The sequence below is a fragment of the Protopterus annectens genome, chromosome 5.part0 (genome assembly GCF_019279795.1).
Source record: "Protopterus annectens isolate FY-2018-M chromosome 5.part0, PAN1.0, whole genome shotgun sequence".
Classification (NCBI taxonomy): Eukaryota; Metazoa; Chordata; order Ceratodontiformes; family Protopteridae; genus Protopterus; species Protopterus annectens.
In genome coordinates, this window is record NC_056735.1 from 479,107,681 (window position 1) to 479,133,853 (window position 26,173).

Below are 26,173 nucleotides of genomic sequence, written 5' to 3' on the forward strand. Positions count from 1 at the left end.
TAATCTAGCTGCTTTCAGTTTTAACACTGGGGTGATGGATATATTATCGTTAAGCCCTGGGATTCTACTCGTGTCTAATACCAATTGCCATTACAGTTCTCTGTATTCTATTTTGGTCTCCCAAGGGAAACCTCTAGGATCTTACGAATCTCCTCTATAATGAAGAACAAAATAAATCTGCATTTTCACTTTCTTTTTAATATCGTATAGGTATTCATATATTATTTTCCTTAAATTAGAGGTGTTAATTATTCAACATCTTGGGGCATTTTTGGAGGAAGTTTTGTTCCGCCTTATCAGTGCAAAGTATTTGTTTTTTGGTGCTTTCTTTTTAGTAGCCAATTGGTTGATAGTACTACAAACTTTAAAATCTAGTTTGTTTCATGACAGGGGAATCACATTCTTGAAAAATTTCAGCGAATTTACAGCTGATTGTGGTGCAGGGAATCAAATTACTTGCTTGGGGTCATGGAGGCTTTACCCCAACTGAAAAGTGACTTCAGAATTCCAGTGGTATATGACTGCATGAGAAATTCAAAAGAAAAAAAGATCATTAGTTGGATATGACAGATCATTCTTTTCATGTCTTTAGACATACAGATGAACTTAAACATACAAATAAACTCAAAAAATGTGCACAACATCAGTTAACAAGATATATGCAAGAGCCTTATTTGTTAGGATTTCTATTTAGGTCTCTTAATACAAAATATAGTGAAAGAGGAATAGTTAAGTCAATGAATTGTCCTACCGATATTCTTAATCATGCATTGTTTATTTAGATAATGGAATCAAAGTCTTAACACAAAACACCAGACCTTTTTAATGAATTTTGACTCTCATAAAGAGGACTAATGAAAACATACAAACCACTTCCTACTCTGTATCTGAATGTGTATAAATAAAACTGATAAAGGAAAAAAAAGCCTTTGCCTACTTACATATTGGCTTTGTTTATTAAATTGTAATGACAAAAGTAATTCTGAGTAAAGCTACATTCACAAGTGAGCAATACTTATTTTTTGCAGAGCAAAGCATTCAAAGTTAGTACCAATCATATTAAGCCCAGACAGCAATGGGGGAGACATATTTCTTAACTCAGCCAAGTGTGTCAAAGAAAGAGAAGGACAGGAATGCAAGAATATTAAAAACCTCTTCTGCAAAGCAGTTTCATTAGCCGAGTCAGTACTAGAAAGCTACTTGTCTAAGAAATTTAGTTGTTAGAGTTTTCAATTTAGCTTCATTTTATGAAGAAAAAATTAAACAGCTATACAAGTAATATAGAATGCATTACTAAAATCATTATTCAAGTGTTTCGTGCTTGCATACTTACATGTTTTCATTTATTTGTCACTTTTAAACTAAAATGAATCAAAGCTTGTAAAGTAAATGGCAAACACAATGAAATACTGAACGATTCAACAATGAAAAGGGCAATGAAAGGCATTTAAAAGTTTATTGTAATAGGACAGAAAGGTTACAGGGTACAGCCCAAGCATTTAAATAGGTGACATATTGATTCAAATGAAACACAAAGGGTAGAGATAAGATTAAAGTTTGAACATGCTCAGTTGAAATTAACAAATGGGAAACAAGAAGTGTAATGTCAGAGTTAAAGTCATACATAAACGTGAACTGCAATTTCTGCTGTTGCAGAAACAAAATAATATAATCAGATATCTTGCTAATGGTACACTCGATAAAACACATGCAGGCAAAACATGGAATGTACCTTGCTGATCTGATTTATTTTCCAAACTATTTTTGTAGCATTATGGCAGATTTAGGTGTTATATGCTGGTCTCCATTTCTAGCTACAGTAACAAAAGCAGGAAGAATATCTAAAAAGCATATCTGTTTTTCTTATTACTTTTTGTGGATCAACTGAACACTAGTAGCAGACATTTGCACAGTCCCTCCTCTGGAAAATGTGTGTCTGCCAGATAGTTATTAGCATGCACAGCAGACTGTAGTCATTTACTTCTCTAGACATCAGGATGAAGTGATGTGATTCAACTAGCCACCCTGCCTTCTCTTCTGTTTGCTGAACTGAAGCAAGAATCAATGGTGCCGTGTTTAATGTACACAATAAGGAAGTGTAAGTAACTGAACCTTACATTTGTAAAGAGTTTTGTTGCGAAGTACAATACTGGAAGATTATTTTATTCCAAAAATAATGACTGCAGACTATGAAAACATATTGGCAATCTTCTAATGTCCTAAATCTATTGCATATCTTACTGCCAAGGGTAGACAACTCAGGAGGCAAAACCTCTTTATATAAAGGCATCATACAAATTGGATGAAACAAATAAACAACTGAAATAAGAAAACGCCTTAATATGTTGCAATATTTTACCTGCAGAGGATCAGATAAAATTGTGAGTGCAGTATTATTTTGAATCGTGTACATGCAAGCTAATCAAATTCATCTACACATGCTTACAGCACTTTTGGTATTTTAATTTACTACCATACCTGTGGACATTTAAATGTGACAGTTGACTTGTGGCTGGCACGTCCTAGTGCAGACGGACAAAATTGAACTGGTACTTTGGTGGTGGAGTGTGGCATTACTTTCACCTGTGCAGTCAATAAAATTGAGGAGAAAAAACAGAACAAATCAATAATGCTGCTTGCCATTTCCTTTTTTTTCTACCTTGCACTGACAGTGCTGATGTTTATGTGATTAATGTGTTCCACTATGTACAGTCCCCCCCAGCATGAATGTTCTTCTACAACTGATAAACTGTTCTGACATAAATAGCACGGAGCATTAGCCACATTACATGTACTCCCTATAAATGTTCTGCTGTAGACTGAATAACAAAACAAGGTGATAAAGGTACACTTCATCTTGGCTTTGTACGCTGGTAATAGCATTAATTACAGAGTGCATATTGTCTGTGTTTAACATTCATTTACAAGATAAAAATGGTGCCCTTTTAAATAAGGTTAAGGATATAACTGCAGCATATAGGCCGTAAGTAGGTTATAAAAATAATTTCATGCACTTTGCATGTCCTGTAAGGAATGGCAAAGGCTGCCTCTTGAGCTTTATTACCATACATATTAGTAATGTCTTAGGCTCCTACAGGCATTCTACCACATGAAAGTGACAAGGGAACCAGCTCTGTCATGCTCAGATGTGTACCAATGAGATCTGAAGTTTAAGAATAGATTAGAATATGCTACAGCCAAGAGGACAAAAAGTCACTTGCCTCCTCTTAGACTTATGTCAGATCTCATAATCAGGGGACATTGAATTGCTACTCTGAAACAGTACCATCCAAACCAAGAGTTAAAATGACAAAAAATAAAAATTAAAATAAAAAATAAAACAGAGCCTACACATGGAAAAGGATTATTTCAATATGTTCTGATAATGTTCCCCATGAGCCTACATGTCATGAAAAGGGTTATTACAGTATGATCTGATAATGTCATCAATCAAAACTGAAAAGCTCAAAAAGGATTTGCTGAGTAGACAAAAGTAGTTATTCTAGCTTTTCCACAATGATGATATTCCCTGAATTTAATCAATGTTGTGGCTGAACTGTACCAATATATAAAGCATCCCTGATTTAAGGTCTCTGTCCTTTATTTTTTAGATTTGTGTCTGATTCTTGATGCAACAACTTGAAAGAGTATGTTCGCAATAATTCTGTATGACTGCATTTCTCATCCTGAACAAAAACACATGAAGGTTAGTGTCTGACTACAAACAATTAATACATTGATGGGATACACAAAAATCTGTTTTTCTGAAAATAGTTGTAACTCACTCTTAACATTAAATGATCAAGATCTTGAGAATGCTCTTCAGGAGCAGCTGATGGTCACAACTGAGGGAGCAGAAAGCTACAAATAATACTGTTTTAAAGTAGGCCAACTAACTGTTTAATCCTGCTTCAAACCATAACTACACAGACAAACCAACAAATGAAAAGCTAATTTTTGATGAGAGACTAAAATTCTATCATACTTAATGAGCTGTGCATCTAGGACTACACCTGCATATGCTATCTCCTAATGCTTCCTTTAAGAATACCATCACTTCTCAAACCTATATAGACTCTTACAAGAGATAACCTTAAAAAAGTGTATTTTAGATAGGTACCACCATTTGGTAAAACAATGTTTTTTCAGGTCACTTCTGAAAATATTCTGTTCAAGTCTCTTCTATAGCCAGTCTCTTCACCACTTTATTTCAACACAACAACCAGACCTCTAGTAGTCCTCTAACTAACCTAAATACCACAGATTTGCCTTTCAATCGCTACTATGTTTCATGCTAAATGGGTCACACTTATCTCTGGAAGGGCTCCTTATAGTTCATGCCACATAGCATAATATTTGCTCTTTACTGAACACACTAAGGAAACTGTATGCCCTTTCTAAGATATAGACACCCAAAATGCAGACAACTGATTAGCTATGTTCTCAGTAAGGTTTGTCATGTGAAAAAGGAAGAATCATCTTCTGTTCAACAAATTTATCCCATTACCAGCTTGGTTATGTGGTGCAGGAGATGGATTCTTGACAGCATCCCAGATAACTAGGCTTCAAACAGCGGCCTTGGCACTGAAGGAGAAAGGCAGAAAGTAGGAGGAGTAAAGGAGAATGGCCCACTTACCTCTTCCTGTGGATAGGGAGGGGTAGTACTCACTTGCAAGAACACTGGGTGGGGATAATTTCCTGGAAGAGACCAAGAACTTCCCCACTCATGTGCTGGGGTGGGGCGTTGGTATGCCAGGAGGGACCACCACATGCAGTACTGAGGGTGTGTCTTCCTTCACCATCCCACTTCACTCCCCACTCTTATTTTCAAAGGAGTGTGTGATATGGATAAGGAAACTATAAAATGAAAAAAAAAAATAATCACTCATAATGGTTGTTTGAATAATGACCCCTCTCAGCCTTGGAGAAAGGAGTGGGCCATCTGGCCATGGAGAGAGAGAAGGTGGATGACTGACAGACAGCAGGAGTAAAGAATGAAAAAAAAAACAAGTTTAGTCTGTTAGCAATATGACCAAACATCTGGCTGTATTTTGTCATAGCCATCTTACAGTAGACAATGCGAGTCATCTTTCCCATCCTGACTACATGTAGATCACTGTCATCTTCAGCCACTGCCACCACTATCTCATCTCACACCATCGCCGCACTTTGATATGTGCTATTAGGGTTGTTGTTCCCAAAGAAAATAAAGTACAGCTATGTGATGCACTCACCAGAACAGTAGATCAGTGTGTTTCTGCCTTGCTTTAGAGATCATTATTGGCTCTAAGTTTTTCCTCAGTAATAATGCACAGAGGATTATTGGGATAAGCTTGTTTAGATTTGTCAGTCTAATTAGCAGTCCCCAATAACACAAACAAAATAAGTGCCAATCAAAAATGTTTTTCAAAGCATGCCACAAACAGCTCATGGACCACTACATTTGGTACCATAATCAACATGCTTAATAAAGACATTCTGTACCACTCATCTAAAATTACAGTAGCAAACTGAGACATTGCCTATGTCAGCAGAAAGAACAGTTGTGTAAATCAATACCATAATGATAGATGTCCTTCTCTTCTCTGTTGCGGTATTTTTAACATGAGGGAGATCCCTGTTGCAGGCGAACAGAAGACGGCCAGTATACAAAAGTCTTCCACTACTGTAGGATGCATGGTACATCACATGTGTTGGCCAGTATACAAAAGTCTTTCACTACTGTAGGATGCATGGTACGTCACATGTAGGCTGCTGTAGTACGTCGGCCATAAAAGTGATGTACACACGCATCTACCTCAGAACTGAATGCCACAGGAGGAAGCCAGCCTAAGCAAGGTATAGGTTCATAGGTAGGATCATGGGTAGGTACTAGGCTATTCACCCTAGGGCCTATACAAGGCTGGCCAAAAAGGTACCCTGGCTTTCGCCACCCAAGAAAATTTTTCCCTGTGCCCCTGTTGAGCACAGCCACAGAGGTGATCCCAGGGTGAATTTCTTATTTCCCATCCAATCATCAAGATTTTTCTTGAGTGAGGAGCTTTCTTTGATATAGAGAAGTAGTTTGTTCCAGAGTATGGGAAGTCTCTGGGACAGGAATCTATCCCTCCAGCATGTTCTGTTTATTGTGGTGAAAAGGTTTAGGTCCCTAGAGCGTGTAGCTTGGAGGGATTGGGACTTCTTAAAGTGGAGCATGTCTAACAGCTCTGGATTTGACATAGCTTTGTATGTTAGGCAGAGATCGCCTCTGAGTAGGCGATATGCGACGGAATAAAGCTGGAGTTTTTTGAGACGGTCTGCGTAGGGCATCTCTTTGAGGCCGGTAATCCTCTTTGTGAGGTATTTCTGTGGCCTTTCCAGTTGTTGTAGATGTCTTGTGAGGTACATACCAAAAGAGGCATTGTACTCTATAATAGGTCTAATGAGTGATGAGTAGAGGGGAACAATGACCTCTTTCTTCCTGGATGAGAAACCTTTTGTGATGAGCTGTGCCACATAGAAGGATTTCCTGACCACTGTGGCGATGTGGTTATCAAAGGAGAGACTACTGTCCACCTGTGTCCCAAGGTCTCTTATCACACTTTTGGTGTTAAGTAGACTAACACCAATGTGGTAGCTCATGGGTACAGAGTTTTTACCAAAAGGAATGACAATGCACTTTTTGGCATTGAGCTTGAGGCCATGGCTTTGACACCAGGCATCTGTCTCAGTGAGGCCTTTTTGTAGGATGCCCACATCATTAGGAGTTTCAATTATGGCTCCTAGTTTGCAGTCATCTGCGAACTTTGTTAGCCAAAGACCTTCTGTGTTAGCCAGTACTTCAGAAAAGTAGATACCAAACAGGAGAGGACCCAGGACTGAACCCTTTGGTACACCACTTGTCACTGGTCTGAAGTCGAATTTGGACTCTGCTACTTTCACAGTGTGGGTTCTGTCAGTGAGCCAGTTGACAGCCCATCTTGTGACATAGGGATTTATACCTAGTTTAATGAGTTTATCTATAATTCCAGAGTAGGGGATGGTGTCAAAAGCCTTGGCGAGATCTAGATAGGCTGTGTGAAACACCTTACCCTTGTCTATGGCTTTGGTGACTGCTTCAAAGAAGTCAATCAGTTTTAGGAGACATGATCTGCCTTTTAAAAACCCGAACTGGGTGGGGTCCAGAGTTTGAAGATTACCAATGTCTTTGTTTATAAGTTCCATGATGATACATTCCATGGCTTTGAAGACCAGGCTCATTAGGCTAATGGGGTGGTAGTTCCTGGGGTCCGTGGTGGCTCCCCCTTTGTAGAGTGGGATAACCATCGCTGTGCGCCATTCAGTGGGCACAAAGCCTGAGGTGAGGCTATGATTGAGCATGGTGCTTAGGTAGGGTGCCAGTTCATTCTGTAGTTCATGTAGAACGCAGCCTGGGATGTTGTCAGGTCTCATGGATGCTGTGTTCTTGGCTTTGGAGAGTGTGTTTTTTTTTACCTGTGCACTAGTGATTACAGGAACTTTGCATTCTTCTGGTATAGAGATAGGCCATTTAGGGGGTGGGGGGGGTAAAGTTAGCACTGAACCTATCTGCCAGGATGTTGGCAATATCAGCTGATTCTGAATATTTAGTGCCATTGTGCTGTAACTCAGAGCAGATCTGAGTGTTGCCATTGAGATTCTTGACATAGCTATAGAATGCTTTGCGGTTGTCTTTAGAATCAGTGGCGATTTTGTTTTCATAACTAGCTTTGGAGGATTTTATGAGGCGTCTCAGCTTCTTACGGAGGCTGAACAGGGACTTCGTCCAGTCATGGGATTTTACTCTTTTTTGCAACAGTTTCTTTCTTCTGTTGTAAAGTTTGTTTATGGCAGGGGACACCAGATTGGCTTCCGTTTTTTGGAGGATAGCATCTTGGTTCTGTTAGGGATAGCACGATCCATGCACTTGTGTAAGTGCTTATAAAGTGCATTTGTGTAGGATTCAGCAGTCATACCTCTATTGTCCGTCTGCATGGGTGTCATCAAGTTTGCCACTTCTGTCTTAAGAAGTATGAAGTTGGCTTTAGAGAAAATTTTTATAATGGTTTCCCTAATGGGAGTGGGGGGTGGGGGCGGGATGTGGATGTCTAGGCTGATTAGCTTGTGGTCGAATCTGACCAACAAGGAATTGACCTCTGGTGTGGTACACCAGTCACCCATGCTCGTAATGACCAGGTCTAGGATACTGCTTCCCCTGGTGGGGGTGTGGATAAGTTGATCCAAGGTGTTGGAATTTATTGGTATGACCATCCAAGGAAAGGAACCAAACCACCAGGGGGAAGGAGGGAGGGATTGGAATACTGCAACAGAGAAGAGAAGGACATCTATCATTATGGTAAGGTTTTACATAACTATTCTATGTCCTTCTATTCATCTGTTGCAGTATTCTTAACACGAGGGAGAATACAAAGCTCATGATGAGAGGGTGGAGGAAGAGGCAGTAGAGCTCTCCAAGAACCCATGGAGTAAGGCTCTGGCAGACCCTGCTCTGGATCTAGAAATGCCATCCAGTTTGTAATGTTTAGTGAAGGTATGTACAGAAGTCCAAGTAGCTGCTTCAAGAATAGAGTTAGTGTCCAATCCCTTGAAGAAGGCACCTGACGAGGCTACTTCCTTAGTGGAATGGGTCTTTACAGAAAAAGCAAGGGTTTTACCATGCTTCACATAGCAGAAAGAAATAGCCTTAGAAATCCAAGCAAAAATAGTCTTTCTGGAAACAGGCAATCCCAGACCCCTGGGATGACAGGAGACAAAAAGGTAGTCTGATTTTCTAATGGCTTTAGTCTTGTGTAAGTAAAATCTAAGTTATCTATGCACATCCAGGGTGTGCAATACCTTCCCACTAGGATTTGCTAGAGAAGAAAAGAAAGTAGGTAACTGAATGGATTGGCCGAGTGACAATTCACTGATTACCTTTGGCATAAAAGAAGGGTTGGTATGCAAGGATACTCTGTCTTTATGGAAAACTAAAAAGGTGGGAGAAGCCATGACGGCCTGGAGCTCAGACACACATCTGGCTGAAGTGATAGCTAGGAGAAGCACAGTCTTCCAGGAGCAATGTTGCAAGGACACTGATGAAGCTAGCTCAAATGGGAGAAGAGACAGTTTTTCTAGCACAAAATTAAGATCCCATGGTGGAGAAATAGGTTTCCTGGAGGTCTAATGTGAAGGACCACTTTAAGAAATCGTTTAGTCTCAAACATGCTAGCTAGGGGGATAGAGGCATACAGACAGAAATAGATGACATATGGGCCTTCAATGAAGAGTAGGCCAAGCTAGTATTGAACAAGTCACACAAATAGGATAGAAACAGATGGATTTCCACTGATAGTGGGTCCTGGTCTAGTGAGAGACACCAGACTGAAAATCTCTTCCACTTGGCTAGGTAGGACTTTCTGGTATTGGGTTTCCTGGCAACCCTAAGCACATCCTCCAAGAAAAGGTGTCTAAAAGGAATTAAAACCCTATCACACACAGTGTCAGCTGAAGGGTAGACAAGTGGGGATGGATGAGAGTTCCTTTGTCTTGTGTGAGAAGATCCACTCCTGTGAGGCAACTTGCTGTGACTGTCCTTGGCTAGATGCAGGAGAAGAGGGAAACAATGCTGTCTTGGCCAAAAGGGGGTCACCAGCAAGATTTTTGGTTTGTCCTGCTGAATTTTGAACAGGACTTTCAGAATGATCAGAAGGGGAGTGAATGCATACAGAAACATCCCCTTCCAAGAGAATGAAAAGGCATCCATCTTCCAGACCAGAGGGTGAGCGACTCTGGCACAAAATTGTGAAAGTTGTCTGTGTTCATGGGGGAGGCAAAGAGATCTACCTGAAGAATACCCCAGTGGTGGACAATGTTCAGAAATACATTCATCTGAACCATTCATTCATAGGACTATATTAGAGACCTGCTCAAGGTGTCTGCCACGCAATTTTGGTTGAATGGGATGTACACTGCCTGAAGCATCACCTTGTACTGGACTGCCAGCTCCAAGACCTGGAGTGCCAGCCTGCATAACAGGTAGGATTTGGTTTCCCCCTGCTTGTTCACATAACAGATGACTGTCATATTGTCTGTGAACACTTTTTTAGGTCCTGGGAGAAAGAGAGGATGAAAGGTTTGAATGGCTAGCAACAGTGGCCTCATCTCCCTTACACTGATGCATTCCTTTTGTTGAGAAGGGGATCATATCCCTTGAGCTTTCAGGTTTCTGAAATCTGCCCCCCATCCTACATCTGAAGCATCTGCGAACAGCTCTTGAACTGAAGGTACAGAGTGCAGGGGCAGTCCTGGGTTGAAAGACCCTTGTTGGATCTGCATATTGAAGTCCCCCCCTCCAGACAGGAGGTGAGAGGAACTGGGAAGTCTAGAGGGTGTGAAGGCTACAGCCAAACAGACTTTAGAAACCACTGGAATGTCCTCATGTGAAGTTTTGCCAGTTTTGGCATTGGGATAATGGATGCCATGAAAACCAAAACCCTAAGGAACTCCCTAGCTGAAATGTGGTGAAGAGGCCAAAGGTTTCTAAAATAGGACTTGAGATCCAGTGCCTTTGGGGAGGGAGAAAGACTCTCATGAGGTTTGTCTGAATCCTGCACCCCAGGAAGATGCGATCCTGAGAGGGGCAGGGAATGGATTTTTTGTACTTTATGGTGAATCCCAGGAATTGTAGAAGAGAAATGGAAAAATAATGTTTTTCTCTAGGATCTCGGGTGAGGTTGCCATAAAGAGGAGATCATCTAGGTAAGAGAAAACATGGATAACCTGAAGCCTGCAATAGGCAATCACAGGACCTAAGCATTTTGTAAACACCCTAGGTGTGATAGAAAGTCCAAAGGGCAAGGCAGAGAACTGAATATGCCAGGAAACCACAGAGAAATGTAAAAAGTTCCTGCAGTTGGGGTGCATGGGAACGTGTAGGTATGCATCTTTGATATCCAGGGAGGCTAAGAAGGCTTGTGGCAGAATGAGAGGGACCAAGGTTTGAAGAGTTAACATATGGAAGGTGGGTACCTTCAGAAAGGTGTCAAGATTAGACAGATCTAAGATGGACATCCAAGGGCCATCCTTTCTGAGCACCAGGAACATTCTGGAGTAGAAACCTCTTCCTTTTTGGCCTTGAGGTACTTCCTGAATGGTTTCTTGTCTCCACAAATCTAGAATTACCTATGGAAAGGATGGTAGTTGCTCCTTTGGTGGTTGATGAGTGCCCCTGAAAGAAGGCAGGAAGTTCCCCACCAGAAAGTATCCTTTTTGAATGATGGAGAGAACTCAGGAGTCTTGACTTACCCTTTCCCAGACTTGCAGAGAGAGAGAGAAGTGATGGGAAAGTGGAATGTGAGTGGGGTAAATTGGACAGTCAGAGGCTTGTCTGGAAAGGGCCGCTTCTGAGCTGGAGTTGCAGGGGTAGCTCTGGACTGTTGAGATTTCCTACCATCTTTTTTGTTTTAGGTGGAGGAGGGAAGGAGTGCCTACATACAAAGGCAGTCTTTGCTGGGTAATTTCTCTGGAATTTGGACACTGGAAAAACAAAAATATGCTTTAATTCCTGTATCTTTTTTCCCTTTTCCTGTAGAGATTTAAATAAACTAGTTGTTGCAGGAACAAATAAAGCAGAATTGTTGAAAGGAGCATCTGTAAGCTTGGATTTAATACCCTCTGGTAATAACTGGAGTTTTAGCCAGGAGAATCTCCTTAAGACAGAGCCAGAAGCAGCTGCAGCATCATAGCTGCATTTGATGGAGTAGCAGACTACCTGTGAGGAAGTTTCAAGCAAGGATGCAGCCAAAGTCTTATTGTCTGAGTCAGGTAATCTGAAATTAATTGGGAGAGTTGGAAGAGAAGGTCTAATGCAAATTTGGTCATGTTTGTCTGATAATTAATGGCTCTAAATGCCAAGGTCGCTGAAGTATAATCTTTCTCGTTTAGTCTTTCCAGGTTCCTGCTGTCCTTATCTGAAGGAAGGAGAGCGGTTGAAAGCAGTAACCTGGATGGTTTGACTGAAGCCACTGAAATCACCAATAGATCTGCTAAAGGACTTTTAAACAAGAACTTACATTCCTCATGGACCTTGTAAAATCGGTCAGGCTTCTTAGTAGCAGGAGGCTTGGAGTCTGGGGCTTTGGAATCAGAGGCGAAGACATCCAGGAAAGCAGGTAACACAGGAAGAATAGCTCAACAAAAAGGTGATTCCACCTGCAGAAGGTAATAATACATTTTTTGTACTTCAGATACCTGAGTGCTATCCCATTTGAAATGTTTTCTCATTTTAAACAGATTCTCACCAAAGGAGAGTTCTTCCATAAGTGATTCAGTTCCATTGCAGTGCTCCTCTGGGGAAACATAACCTAGAGGAGAGGGGATATGTGAGGAGTAGGTCAGAGATTTCTCTTCTGAGGAGGCCTCTATATCTGAGGAAAGCTCTTCCCTGACTCTTTTTTTGTGGGGATGCTGTGCATGGTGGTGTATGGATTGAAAACCCAGAGGGGGGGGGGGGCTTAAGGCCCATAAGGGCCTTGAAAAGACCTTGGGTGAATTGTTCCCATTCACTATGAGATTCCTTTGGAGGGGACAAGTGTTTTCTTTTCTGATTCTTTTTTTGATGCAAGTCTGCCTTATGTAATGTCGGAGGTCCAGTCATAGGCCTACATTCAATGATATCTGAGTGGATTTCCTCCCGCATCAGGATCTGAGGAATCCCTTTAGGACCTTCAGTTATTATGAGCCTCAGTTATGCCTGTACATCCTGGATGGATGCTTGCTCAGCCTCTGAGGACGGGACAGTCCAGATCATAAGTGGCCTCAACTTCGGGCTTGGCCTGTGATCCGGAACCAGAAACCAAATGTATCTCCGGGCTGTCATCCTCCTCGGGAGAGAAGTCCATATGAAGAGGGGCAGCAGCGACTTCAGGCTTCGGCTTTTTCGCCTTCCATTTAACAACCAACTTGACCTCAGGCCCCAAGGATCCCTCCCTTGTGCTTTTCACATAACTTTAAGTGTTTTTTTTTCCAAGTAAATGGCTAAAGAGGAAAGCCTACTTCTAAGGGTCTTGGGTACAAAGGCCTGGCAAATGGGACAGGATTTGAGATCATGGGTAGGCCCTAGACAGAACATACACTAAAGATGGCTGTCTGTATGTAGAATTTCTCTTCTACACTGGCATTTGCCTTTTTGGATGACATGAAACCTACCACTAAACCGTAGTGAAAGAAACAAGATTTCCCCAATGGGGCATTTATCTGAGAATTCACAGAAAACAGGAAACAGCTCAGTGAGCAGACTGACATTTAAGGTGGCATACAGAGTGGTGGCAGAGAAGTTCTGAGGTAGATGTGTGAGTATGTCACTTTTATAGCCAATGTACAACAGCAGTCTATGTGTGACATACCACGCATCCTACAGCAGTGAAAGACTTTTGTATTCTGGCTGACATCAGGTTGCCTGTAGCAGATATCTACCTCATGTTAAGAATACTGCAACAGATGAATAGGACATATGCATCTTACTGTCATGAAGGTACAGCTATGCTTCATCAATGCATCCAGTTCTGTCCCAGGAACAATCAGTCACAGAATATACAGACATAATTCCAACCTGTAAACAGACTAATCTTCACACCATTAACCAAGAATATTTGTAAGCTAGCTAAAAAAGGGCTGTTAAATATGTCTGTCACTTTTCAGGCCTGAAATAAAATGAAAAGCATGGATACTCCAACTTTGCATTAGAACACTAAAACCAAACATACTTAAAATAGTTTTTGGCCAACAAGGAACAATGAAGGAATAGTGGGGCTATTTAGACTGTGAGAACAAGAATGATTCTGTTATCTAGTGTTATAGTGAGCACTTCACACAACTGTGTTTGTGTGAAGTGCTTTTTTGTGTAGTTTGAAATATTTTCATGCTTATTTAGTTTAGTAGAAAAATGACTCCAGTACTGGAGTGATGATCACAGCTGACATAGCTTATATGAGAGCTGTAGCAAAATCACCTCTAGCAATAAAAATGCAATCAAATTATTAATACTTAATAAATATGTCAACTGCAGACCATATTGCTGCTTCACAGATGTCAACTAAAAAGGCCCATAAAAAAAAGCAGCTATGTTTGTACCAATCCTTCTGGAGAGAATCTTGAAGGACCCTTAAATTGTATTATCTGCAGAATCATAATAAAACTTTATACACAGATTACTGTTCAATTTGAAAATGTTTGTTTGTCAATACAAGCCCACACAATTCTTGAAACAAAGAGGATGAAAAACTGATCCATCTTCTTAAACTCTTCAACCTATATATTTATTGAGAATTGTGTTCTACAGTACATTTGATGTAAGTTGTGTAAAACCCACCCACTTGATTCTGCACATGAGGATAAAGGAAACTATTTCTACTTATTCAAATCAATATTTACCATAACTTTTGGAATAAACGAAGAATTTGTGGCTAATGCTACACTATCCTTTACAACACACAAAGTATGTATCTATGATAATCTCATATGTCATCGTTCCAGTAACAGCTACAAGAAGAACTAACTTTAAAGAATAGAACTTTATAGTAGAGCCTGTGTTTAAATATCATTTAGAGTCTCGTTTTTTTCCCAAGCAAAATTAAGTTTTAAGGTCCCAGTTAGAAAGAATGGCCTTCTTGGGTGAGAGGGTCAAGATGGATTAAAGGTATACAGGCTAAAGTAATATCTCAAGGTGGGTAAAGCCAATGGGACAGAAAAGTGAGTCTTGTTAGAAGAAAATGTCAAACTTTTAAATAGATATGTAAAATGTAGTCCAATGCCTTAGGAAACTGAACCCAAATTGACATTAATTATCTGTCACTATACTCAAAAAAATGTGGTTTCTACATAGACTAGAAGCACATCCAAGTAGTTGATTTCATAGCCACACATGACATGAAAATATGTGCTTATTTGAAATCAAATATAGGATCTGCAGTCTTACTATGACCTTTAAGTCCTATCACCCTAACTACACATATGACATGGTTATTACACATGTGGGCATGAATGAGTTGAAACATACCTCCTTGGATCATATGCTAAGGGACGTGATAGAGCTCTCAGAATACACATCTGAAATTTGGCGTGAAACTGGTATTGAGCAGCATCCTATCATCACCAAGAATGATATCACAATACAAATAAAAGATTGCAGACTTCAGTTATTGTCTTAGCTACTGGTGTCACTTTAAGGGAATTCAGTATATATTAGAACAGGAGGAAATTATTAATAACCCTAACTGCTTCTCTAGAGATGGCCAGCACTTCTATCCACATGGATTCCATATATTGGCTAGGACCTTGTCCTTCCCCATAGAGCTTTTTTTAGACAAGGTTAGTCTCCTCAAATTTTGAACACAGCTAAACAAAATCAAAATTATATAAAGGTAGCACTGCTTAATGCCAGAAGCCTAAACAAGAAGTTGCACATCATACAGACATACTTAACACTTAAAATATAGATATCTGCACAGTTACTGAAAGGTTTCAGAACATTGACAACACCCCCACAGAGCAGGGTTTCAGTGACTACCACTCTTTCTTACCCAACGTGGAAAACAACAGTGTTATTGGTGATGGCTTGTTTGTATTCCTAAGAAGCCATCACACCTCCATACTCTTAAGCCAGAACAATGACCTTGAACTTTTCCATATCCTTCCAACAGTAAATAAAGCTCATCAACATATCAAAGTGAACTACCATGTCCCCCACCATATCACCAGCAGCCCATGAGGCATATCTAAACAAACTGACATCACTCCTTATTGAGCCTGACACTATTCTCACACATGACTTCAACTATCTCTCCATTAACGTGGGGAAAAATACATTACCTCAAATAAATATACAAAGTAATTCATGTACTTCATTAATGCTAGTTTCCTAGAACTAACTAGGGGTTCAAAGGTATTGGACCTTGTTCTCACCAATATTGCCACCCCATGCTCAACAACTACAGTCACTGCTTTACTGGTCAAATCTGAACACCATTCAGTAACACTCACTATGAGGATAAAGCCTGACTTGCCACTCAACCCTACTGACTTTACAGATTGAAAGACAACTCTATGGCAAACTTAAACTTGGTAACAGATGACCTGCTGAAATCTATGCATCGTCCTTACCTTGATGACACCAATTTTGCTTGCTGTTACATTTTGGATGATTTCTACACCCACATCAAATCACCCATTGAGGCATCTGTCCACACAAGAAATAAATAAAATGCCAAATACATGAATAAACCCCCTGTGGTTGTGCCCTAGTATAAACAAACTAAACAATAAAAGGAAACATCTCACAGCCAATAAAAATAAAATCTGAATTGAGAGATGATAAATCAGCAAGCAAAGGAGAGTATTGTTGCTGGAACTGAATTCATCTTCAAGTGATGGTGAGTACATTCACGAGGTGGACCCTGCTTTTCACAAAATCTCACTAATATAATACTGATATACAGTCTGTATTTGTATAGCATATATCATGGACAGAAGGAGGTAAAAAATAAAAAAATATAGCTGAGTGCACAAGACCTGGGATAAGAAAAAAGTGCCCAATCCTGGTAGGTGCACTGGTGCCAGGAATGGAAAAAATGACAGTGTAGAATCCTCAAGACATGGAAACATTCCTACTATGGGACTAAGACAGGCCCATGAGGAGAATGATCCTCATGTTGTAGAAGGAAGAAGCATTGCACAAAAAAATCACAAAAACTGATAGGCTAAAATGAGCCATAAAGAGAATAGAGTGGACTATTGAGGACAAGAATGAAATTATGTATTGTTACTATTATGCAAGAAGCCCAGAATTTCCAGACAGAAGAAATACAAAAAGACTAAGAGAAAAATTAGAGGAAAGAAAAATACTTCCACTAGAAAAAGAGTCAGAAGCTTCAGATGTCAATTTATGTTCATTAATACAACAGATCCATGAAAAACACAACACAGAACAATAACATTGAGCAGTTTGCAAAAAAAGCAACTGAGGAAATGCAAAAATATAAATAATAAATTCTAGAGAATTTTGAAAGGTATAAAAAAGAAATTGGACATGTGAAAGAAAGAGAGGTCTGATATGGTGCATTATTTATGCAAAGAAAGCCAAATTAATCAACACAAAAAATTTGCCCTAAAGATATTCGAAGAAAAATACAGGCAAAGGCATCCAGATATGGAAAATTTCACAATAAAAATAAGATTATAAAGTGGGAATATTAAACAAAAGGTTAGTAAAGTAGAAGTTAAAACCAGAAGATGAAGTTATGGAATACTTGCGAAGTGAAGGATTTAGTGTAGAAAGTCCAACAAGGGTTATACCACACCATGATGGAACAACGAATCTCTAAATTGAAGAAGAAATATGGGCATGGGAAAGAAAAAGAGATTTAATATGGTGCAATATTTATGCAAAGGAGAAAGCAAAACTAATCAATACAAAAAGAGTAGCACCAAAGATACTTGAAGAAAAATATGGGCAAAGGCATCTGGACATGGACATTTTTACAATACAAAATACAAGAAAACAAAGAGGAAAGGTAGAAAAGAGGATTAGTAATGGAGAAGTTGAAGAAATAGAAAAAAATAAGTTATGTACTCACCATAGTGTTCAACTGTGTTGTCCATATTCATTCTTCCTCATCTAATAGGTCTGGATCTGATTTTCAGATCTGACTCGGCCATTACACTAGTTAATGGCCACCAAAAAAACTCTTGAGTTACTTCCCTACCCATAATGCACCATCCTCTAACATCTCTCAGATCTTATTTGCTGCTTGACAAAAAGACTGTTATGATATGCCATATCTGGATCTCAACATAAAGGACAATAGTATCCTTAAAGCCTCTTGTTCTTCCAGAAGCCAGTAATAAAAGGGATGGGGGTTGATGGGTGGGGAGTTGAGGAAGAAGAAAAATGGACAACACAGATTAAATGTTATGGTGTGTACATAACTTCTTTATCTGATGTTGTCACTTTTCATTGATTCCTCAACTAATGGAACAGGGTCCCCTGCCACCTAAAAGCCTAGGTGGACTCTAAGTAAGGATATTCCTGAGGATGGTTGAGCTAAAGGCTGCTCTTCCCCTCAAAACCAGATCCAGTTTGTAATGAGTGATAAAAGTATGAGGATTTGACCAAGTTGCAGTCACACATATATCATCCATAGAAGCTCTACTGAAAGACAGAAGAAGTTGCCATAGATCTGGTCATGCCTTTCAACCTCTCAGTGAAAGATATCTGGACAAACCAAACATAATGGGAGGACAAAGGCTCAAAAATAGGGATAGATTTTAAATCTTGCTCCTATACACTTAGGAAATTGCTAGAACAACATCTATTGCATTATTATGTATTTTATGAAGGATATGAAGTCTGAAATTCAAATATGTCATTATTAGTATTATTTAATAGCTTAAATCCTCAATGATTTGCCAGAAAACTTCACTTTTTATTTGGAACAGACAAAAATATGAGGCAAAAATTTGGACATTCTGTGAAAATCTGGACAGTTGAGATGTATGGATCTGGTTAACTGAGCTTTTAAAGTTTTTGGTAAGGGGAGATTCAAAGATAAATGATATACAGTCCATCAAACATCTAGTTAGGGTTACCTTTGTAATTGGTTCCCCCAATTTAGAATGTGCAAAGGAGACAAATAGCTGACCTGTCCTCCTAATTTCTTTTTTTCTGTGTAAGTAAAAACGTAATTGTCTATGGACATCCAATAAGTGCAACAGATATTCATGTCTGTTTTCAAATTTAGGAAAGAAGATGGGCAAGTTAATGGATTGGTTGATGTTGGATTCTGACACCACCTTAGGAAGGAAGGAAGCACTGGTATGTAGCATTACCCTGTCCTTATGAAAAATCAAATATGGAGGTTCAAAAGATAATGCCTGAAGTTCTGATATTCTTCTAGCAGATGTAATTGCCACTAGAAAGATAGTTTTCTAGGTCAGGCATTTTAGATTACATTTAACTGCTGGCTCAAAGAGAGAATGAATTAAGACTGTAGTACCAAATCTAAATCCCATGATAGAGTGTGGTCTTTATAATGGGATCTTAGCAGAAAAGTGCTCCTCAAGAAGGCTTTGCACAACTTAGCAGAAGCCAAGAAAGAATTTTGAAATCCAATATGAAAATTAGAGCTTGCTGCTAGCTGGACTTTAACAGTGGATGAGCTAGCACCTTCATTAAAAAACTCACCAGAAATTCCAGAACAGATAGTACTGTAGCTGAGAAGGGGTCCACTTGACTTTGTTCTGCCCAATTCCATTTACTCCTGTAGAGTTTCCTACTTGAGAGTTTATGGGAAAATAAAAGTATGTTATGGACAAGGGAATAATGTACTGGTTGTGTGGCTATAAAAGGAATTGGAGAAACCATGCTGTTAGTTTGAGGTTTGAGATGTCCAGGTGAACTATTCCTGTTAGGTGGGACAGAAGGTCTGGAGATGAATCCAGAATCCAAGATGGATACTGTAGGTGAGGCCAAAGAATGGGAAAACAAATCTGTCAAGGGCAATAAGGTGCAATGAGGATGACTTTGCACTTCAATTGGGCAATTTTCTGCAGGAATTTGGGAATTAGGGGGGTAGGAGGGTAGGCATATAGAAGACCAGAGGGCCAATCAGGGAAAAAAAGCTACTGCACTTATTGTTTCGGGGAGAAACAAAAAGATTGCAGCAAGCTGGCCTCATTGACTGAAAATTACATCCATCACTTGGTTGTTGACAGACTACTTCTGAAGTAGTAGAATGGGCCTGCTCAGTTTGTCTGCTATCATGTTGGACTTCCCCAGAATAAGCATTGCTATGAAAAAGCAGTTGGAAGATATTGTCCATTGCCACACTCTGAGAGCTTCTTGACAAAGGAGGTAAGATCTGGTTCCCCTTGACTGCTGATATACCAAACTATTGATATGTTGTCTGTCTGGATTGCAACTGTCCCAAGAGAGGGAGAGAGAGAGACATAGAGTCTTGGAGTGTCTGCAATGCTAAGAGCACTGCTCTCATCTCCAGAACACTGATATACAAATTGGCCTCTTTGGTGGGATCAAGTGCCTCAGACTGTTCTCCCCAGGAAGTGCCCCCCACCCAAACTGGGATGCATCCGTGGTCACTATGGCCTTGGGTTGAGGGAGATCGAATAGTCTGCCTTGTAGAATCTGATCTGACTGAATCCACCACAAAGATACTTTTTGCATGCCTGGGTAATTTTTATTGGGGCTGACATGCATTGATAAAGAATCGATCACCAAGTTGTAGTGTTCACTGAAGTATCCTTATATGAAATATTGCTAGAGGAACCAATACCATGGCCACTGACATTGACCCTAAAGCTTGAAGAATCAATTTGGCTGAGATTTTGATACTGCGAATTATTTTTCTGACTGGAATCTGATAGTCTGGACTGTTGAGAGAGGAAGAGAAGCTGTCAGTGATACTATGTTGAAAACTGCTCCTATGAATGCCAATTGTTAGACCATCTGTTCATTTGTATGTGATAGTACACATCTTGAATGTCTATTCAGCACATCCAGTCATCAAACCAACTTGTTCAACACACTGAGATCCAAAATCAGTCTCCAGTCTATTGTTTTCTTTGGCACTAAAAAGAATATTGAGTAAGTTTAGGATTCTATTTTGTCTGGTGGGGCCTCTTGGATGACTCTTTTTTTCTAGCAATTTTTGTATCTCATGTGCTGCTGTTTTCCTCTGACTGGGTGGAACATTGGAAATTTTGTGCACAGGTGGAGGATTAGGGACAAGAGAATCCTATAACCTCTGGAAATAATTCACTGCACCCAAATGTCTTTTGTTTTATCTAGCCAGGATCTCTGGTGTAGGAATAATTTGATCCTCGACTGCCTCCAGAGGTGGACAATCAGGACTCCTTTCAGAAGTGCTGATAAAGTTTAACAGAAAAGGAATCACTAGACCCCTGTTTTTGAGGGCCTCTTCTGCAACGGAGGCATTGCCATTCATTATAGACCCCCCGCCAATAGGGGAGCTATCTCCATGTGTGTCTTGTAAAGGACACTGGGACTTGTTGAACCACATTTTTTGGCCTCCACATTGATTCCTGGAGAAGGTTTGTGAGGGGTCAAAAAAATGCACACCCACTGCAAAGAGGGTCTTTCCATCCTTCTCACATCTGGAGAATGTGTTCTTCACTGTGGGTCAAACAAAGAAGTGCCGTCAAAAGGACAGCTGATGAACGAGGACTTGAAGGGCTCCACAAAATCACACAGGTGCATCCAGGCGTGCCTTCTGATGGAGATACCTGAACCTGTGGCCCTTGAGGCACCTTCTGCAGCATGCAAGACAAGCAACATGGATGAGTTAGATAAAGCTTGAAGAGTAACCAACTAAGAGGCTACTGAAGACTGAACCTCAGCAGTGTTGGTCCCTGAAATAGATTTTGATAGTTTTTAATCAAATCTCTTTGAAGTCTTGTAAAACTGTCAGATAGTTCAGTGACCTAAGTGCAAAAGTCACTGCAGCATAAACATGCTTCCCAAATCTATCACCCTAGACTCTCTGTTAGGAGGATGGACAGTGGAAAGCTGTTCAGCAAGCTACTTTTTTATGGCCGCCACCACAACCATGGCATCTACCAGCACCCCCTTATTTCAAAACTCCCTTCCTACTGGTGCAGCCAGAATCCATTCTGGTCTTTTTGGGATTAGCTCAAGAAAATCAGGTTTCATCCTTGCCTACAGACCAAGTAAATGAGCTCATTAGTGGGTGGAGTAACCCAGGAGGTGGGGGGGGGGGCAGCACCAAAGGCCTCCAGTAATACTGATTCCTCTGGAGAAGGGTTTTGGAAAGACCTGTCACCCTTCAGCTTAAGGATCTCAAGAATGTCTCTAAATGAGATGTCATTGAGTGGTAATTTTGGGGACCCCTCTCCTTCACTGAAATCAGTATCCTCAGTGACTGACACCTGGGGAGAGTCCAAGCGCTTCCTTTTGCACTTTCTCTTCCTAGAGACTTCCTCGTGGGATGACCCAGTGAAGTATCAGAAGAGATCACAATACCATGCTGGGTAGTCTGGAGGCTTTCAGCTGGCTGTCCCTATGGAGTGGAGTGATGAGGCTCAAAATGCAAAGACAACTGGGAAGTAGAAGGAGGATCTGAAGGGGTAGGATCCATCCATCCAGCTGGAGAAGAGAACACTCTCTTCACAACCTCGAAAGCAGATCGCCCCAGAGATATGGAAGACAATGGAGTGGAGAAAGCAAGTTTCTGGTCCTTTACTTCTCTCTGCTTTAAGAACAATCCACCAGAGTCAGAAGTCAGAGCCAAGCTGTCCAGTGCCAAGACTCTGAAAGGAAAGACAACTCTGAAAACCTCTGAGTCGACTCTAACCTCTCAAACCCAACAGGGATGCTTCGGATCCATGAGCCATCTGGCTAGGAGGATGTCAAAGCTGGTGTACTCAGAGCAAAAGTAACAACAGTAGGCCAGCAAAAAAATGTGTCGGATGGAAAGAAAAACACTAAGAATGATACATGAGTATCACGCTGAATAATGCTTTATTGTACAGACCGGTTTCAGCAAACCAATGCCTTCTTCAGTGTTCAAAAAAGAATCAAGTTAATGAAAACCAAAAAACATATATATAAAAAACAAAAATAAATATGAAGTGACCACTTGTAGACAAAATTCCTCCCTGTCTAACATATTACAGGAATAAAAAGGCATAGCAGACAGACATCAAATTAACCTGATACCTGGTACAGTGACATAATTTAAGACGGGACTCTCTGGTCTGGTTTTTTGGTTTTCATTAACTTGATTCTTTTTTGATTTCAAATTTATGTATTAGCACTAGTGGGAATATACCAATGATCTCATTGGTGGGGGGGTCTATAAATATTCATGAGGTTTCACTGTTACGTTTTTAATTTATTTCAACACTGAAGAAGGTATTGGTTTGCCGAAACCGGTCTGTACAATAAAGCATTATTCAGTCTGATACTCATGTATCATTCTTAGTGTTTTTCTTTCCATCCGACACATTTTTTTGCTGGCCTCCTGTTGTTACTATTGAATACTTTGGCCGTGCACATACCTACATGCATAGCATCATGTTTGGTTGTGTACTCAGAGCAAACTTTGGATCCAAAGAAAATGCTTTCTTCTGATCTGAACCATACCGACCCAGAGGGCTCATATCCAAGGACTCTAAAACAACAGGTTGGATTACAGAAGGAGTTGTAATGGGTGGAGTAGTGGATTATCAGACTTCCTGACACAAAGGGGTAGGAACTGTAAGAACTCCCATCTGAATTTGCACTGTGAAGAATATCATCATTCTCTCTCCATCTGCTTCTGTGAGACTCCTGGAGGAATAAGAAGATGTTAAGGATGGGGATTTGTAGTGTCTCTCTAAAAAAGGAGAAGGCACTTTGGATGGGACTGGATCCAGATGAGGAGAATAAGTTGTCCTCAGTAAGGGTTTTGAATCCGAGGGTGTAGGATCTGGTACAGGCTTGATCGGATCTGATGATTGTTGGGCAGTGAGTAATTTCGGATCCGATTTCTCTTTTTTCTTTATAGATTCTGAGGAAGAAAAGGCTGAAGACTCAAGATCTTTTTGTAGGGTCTCATGTTTTGTGTTTGGGGGAATGAACCCCTGTAATGGCTTCGGAGAAAGAAGTTGGCAGCAAGCCTTTCAAAATCAATTTATTTTTCCTGTCAGCAGGGGTTAAACACATGACACATGCTGCAATCCTGTTGTAAAGGAGCCGGGCCCAAGCAGTATACACAAAGATTATGAGCATCAGAATAAGGCAACATGTGCCCACACTTATCACAATTGTTAAACCCCAAAGGGCTTTTTTTTGACATCCTGAAAATAGAAAAATTACAAGAATAACAAGATCATTAAACTTTTTAATTTTTTTTTAAATAGAAAGAAGAGAAAAAGCTAAATACCAACAATGGTAAGTAAAAATGTACAATTATCATGTAAAAAGGATGAGAAAAATACCAACTATGGTAAGGAAAAAGTATACACTAAGTATAAAAGGAGTAGGGAAGGAAGGTTAGGCATACCCAAAATGGTGGGAAAAAGGTACACCCAAAGGTGTATGAAGTATAAGAATATCTTATCTCCCACTTTACTCTCTAGAGCTGAAGGCGACTACATCTAGACATGAAATCGGCAAACAAGATCTGAGGGATGTTAGGAGTTGGTGCATTATCGGTAGGGAAAGAGCTCGAGAGTTTTTTGGTGGTCACAAGCTAGTGTAATGGCAGAGTCAGATCCAAAGATTGGATACAAACCCCTTAGTTGAGGAATGAATGAAAATCGACATCATCAAAACTGAGGTTTTGGATTTAGTGAATAAAACTTAATTCAGATAACATCACAGCAGGAAACAGCAATGGATTCCCAAATTAAGGAGAAACCAGTGGAGTGGAAAACATATGATCAACTACCATCTGAAGATACTTTGGAGCCTTCCATAAAAAACCAGTACAAACATTCAGTTGGAGTTGCACAGCAAGGGAAGGAACATGAAACTGTGGCAACTCTGATGTAATCAATGTTGTGGAGTGATAGGCCAGTGAGTTCCAATATGAAAGAGCAAAGGAAGACGCGGGATGAAACTGAAGAGAACGTGGCACAGGAAGATGTTCTGGAACTTTCTACAGAATGCCCACAGGAAATGGAGAACAAACAATGTGCTCTCAGTTTAGAAGAAAATGATCTAAGAGAAGAGTTACTTGATTTAATACAGATGGACAGACATATTAATATCAATGAAAGAAGTTGACTACAGAAAGTCAATAAAACCTAAAAAGTTAGAAGTTTAATAAAAAAAAGGAACACGGCAATTAGGACTGTTCATACAGATTTATGCAATACAACAAAAGTACAGCTAAATTAATGACAACTAAAGTCTTACCACAAAAGCGCAGGGTAGTAAGGGAAATGAAGGGGAGAAATCAAATGCCATCATGGAAGTACTGAACACAGAAAACTATAAAGCAATTAAGACAAGAAGTGTCACTGTTAGAAGAGTGTAGAAAAGGAAACATATCAACAAAAATCCTCAGAAAGACAGACGTGATAAAAGCAATACACAATATCAGAAGAGATCAGGATCTATCATGTACTATCGCAAATAATAAATTAAAAATAACACAGGCAGAAAAACTTAGAAGATATGCAGATAAATATAAAGGAAAAGTACAAAATAAGCACTTTACTGATGATCCAAAAAAGTTTTATACAGAATTGGGAAACAAGGCAAAAGGAATTGAAACGCAACCAAAAAAATGAAGAAATAGATACATTCTGGAGAAATATCTATGAAGATCATGTGTTACATAACAAAGATGCCAAATGGATAGAAGAAGCAGTTCATAGGTTCATACTAGGCTATCTGCCCGAGGGCATTTATAAGCCTAGCCCATAGTTTTGTGGCTTACGCCACCCCTTTAGTTTGGAGAAACTATGCCCATTATTTTGCTGTGCCTCTGTCGAGCAGTGACACTGAGGTAACCCCTGGGGTGTATCTGCGATCTCCCATCCATTGGTCAAGATTCCTCTTGAACAAGGCCAGCGAGGTGCTCTGCCTCACATAAACCGGGATTTTGTTCCACAGCATAGGGAGTCTTTGGGTGATGAATCTATCCCTCCAGCAAGTCCTATTAATAACCGTGTCGAGGTTTAAGTCTCCCGCCCTTGTGGCTCTGAGGGATCTAGATATTTTGAGATGAAGCATGTTTATCAAATCTGGGTTTGACATGGCCTTGTATGTCAGGCATAGGTCACCTCTGAGCAAGCGGTAAGCAACTGAATATAACTGGAGTTCTTTCAGTCGGGCAGCATAAGACAGATTTTTGAGACCCTTTATCCTTTTGGTGAGGAACTTTTGTGGCCTCTCCAGCTGCTGCAAGTGTCGGGTCAGATACATTCCGAATGGGGCATTGTACTCGATCATTGGTCTGATGAGTGATGAGTATAGGGAGACTATGACTTCCCTTGATCTAGATGTGAATCCCTTCATGATAAGGTGGGCAATGTAGAAGGTCTTCCTAACTACTTTAGCAATATGAGTGTCGAATGAAAGGCTACTGTCAACCTGGGTTCCCAGGTCCCTAATAACTTCTTCTGTGTTCAGGGA

The 26,173-nt window shown here is 40.1% G+C and overlaps 1 protein-coding gene across 1 annotated transcript in view; it reads right to left on the minus strand.

The window, feature by feature from the left end:
- CFAP47 (cilia and flagella associated protein 47) overlaps positions 1-26,173 on the minus strand; it is a 7,413,452-nt gene that overhangs the window by 1,774,507 nt on the left and 5,612,772 nt on the right. Inside the window, exon 54 of the mRNA XM_044071840.1 lies at positions 2,479-2,583. Coding sequence (XP_043927775.1) covers positions 2,479-2,583 — 105 coding nt within the window. The remainder of the gene's footprint in view (positions 1-2,478; positions 2,584-26,173) is intronic.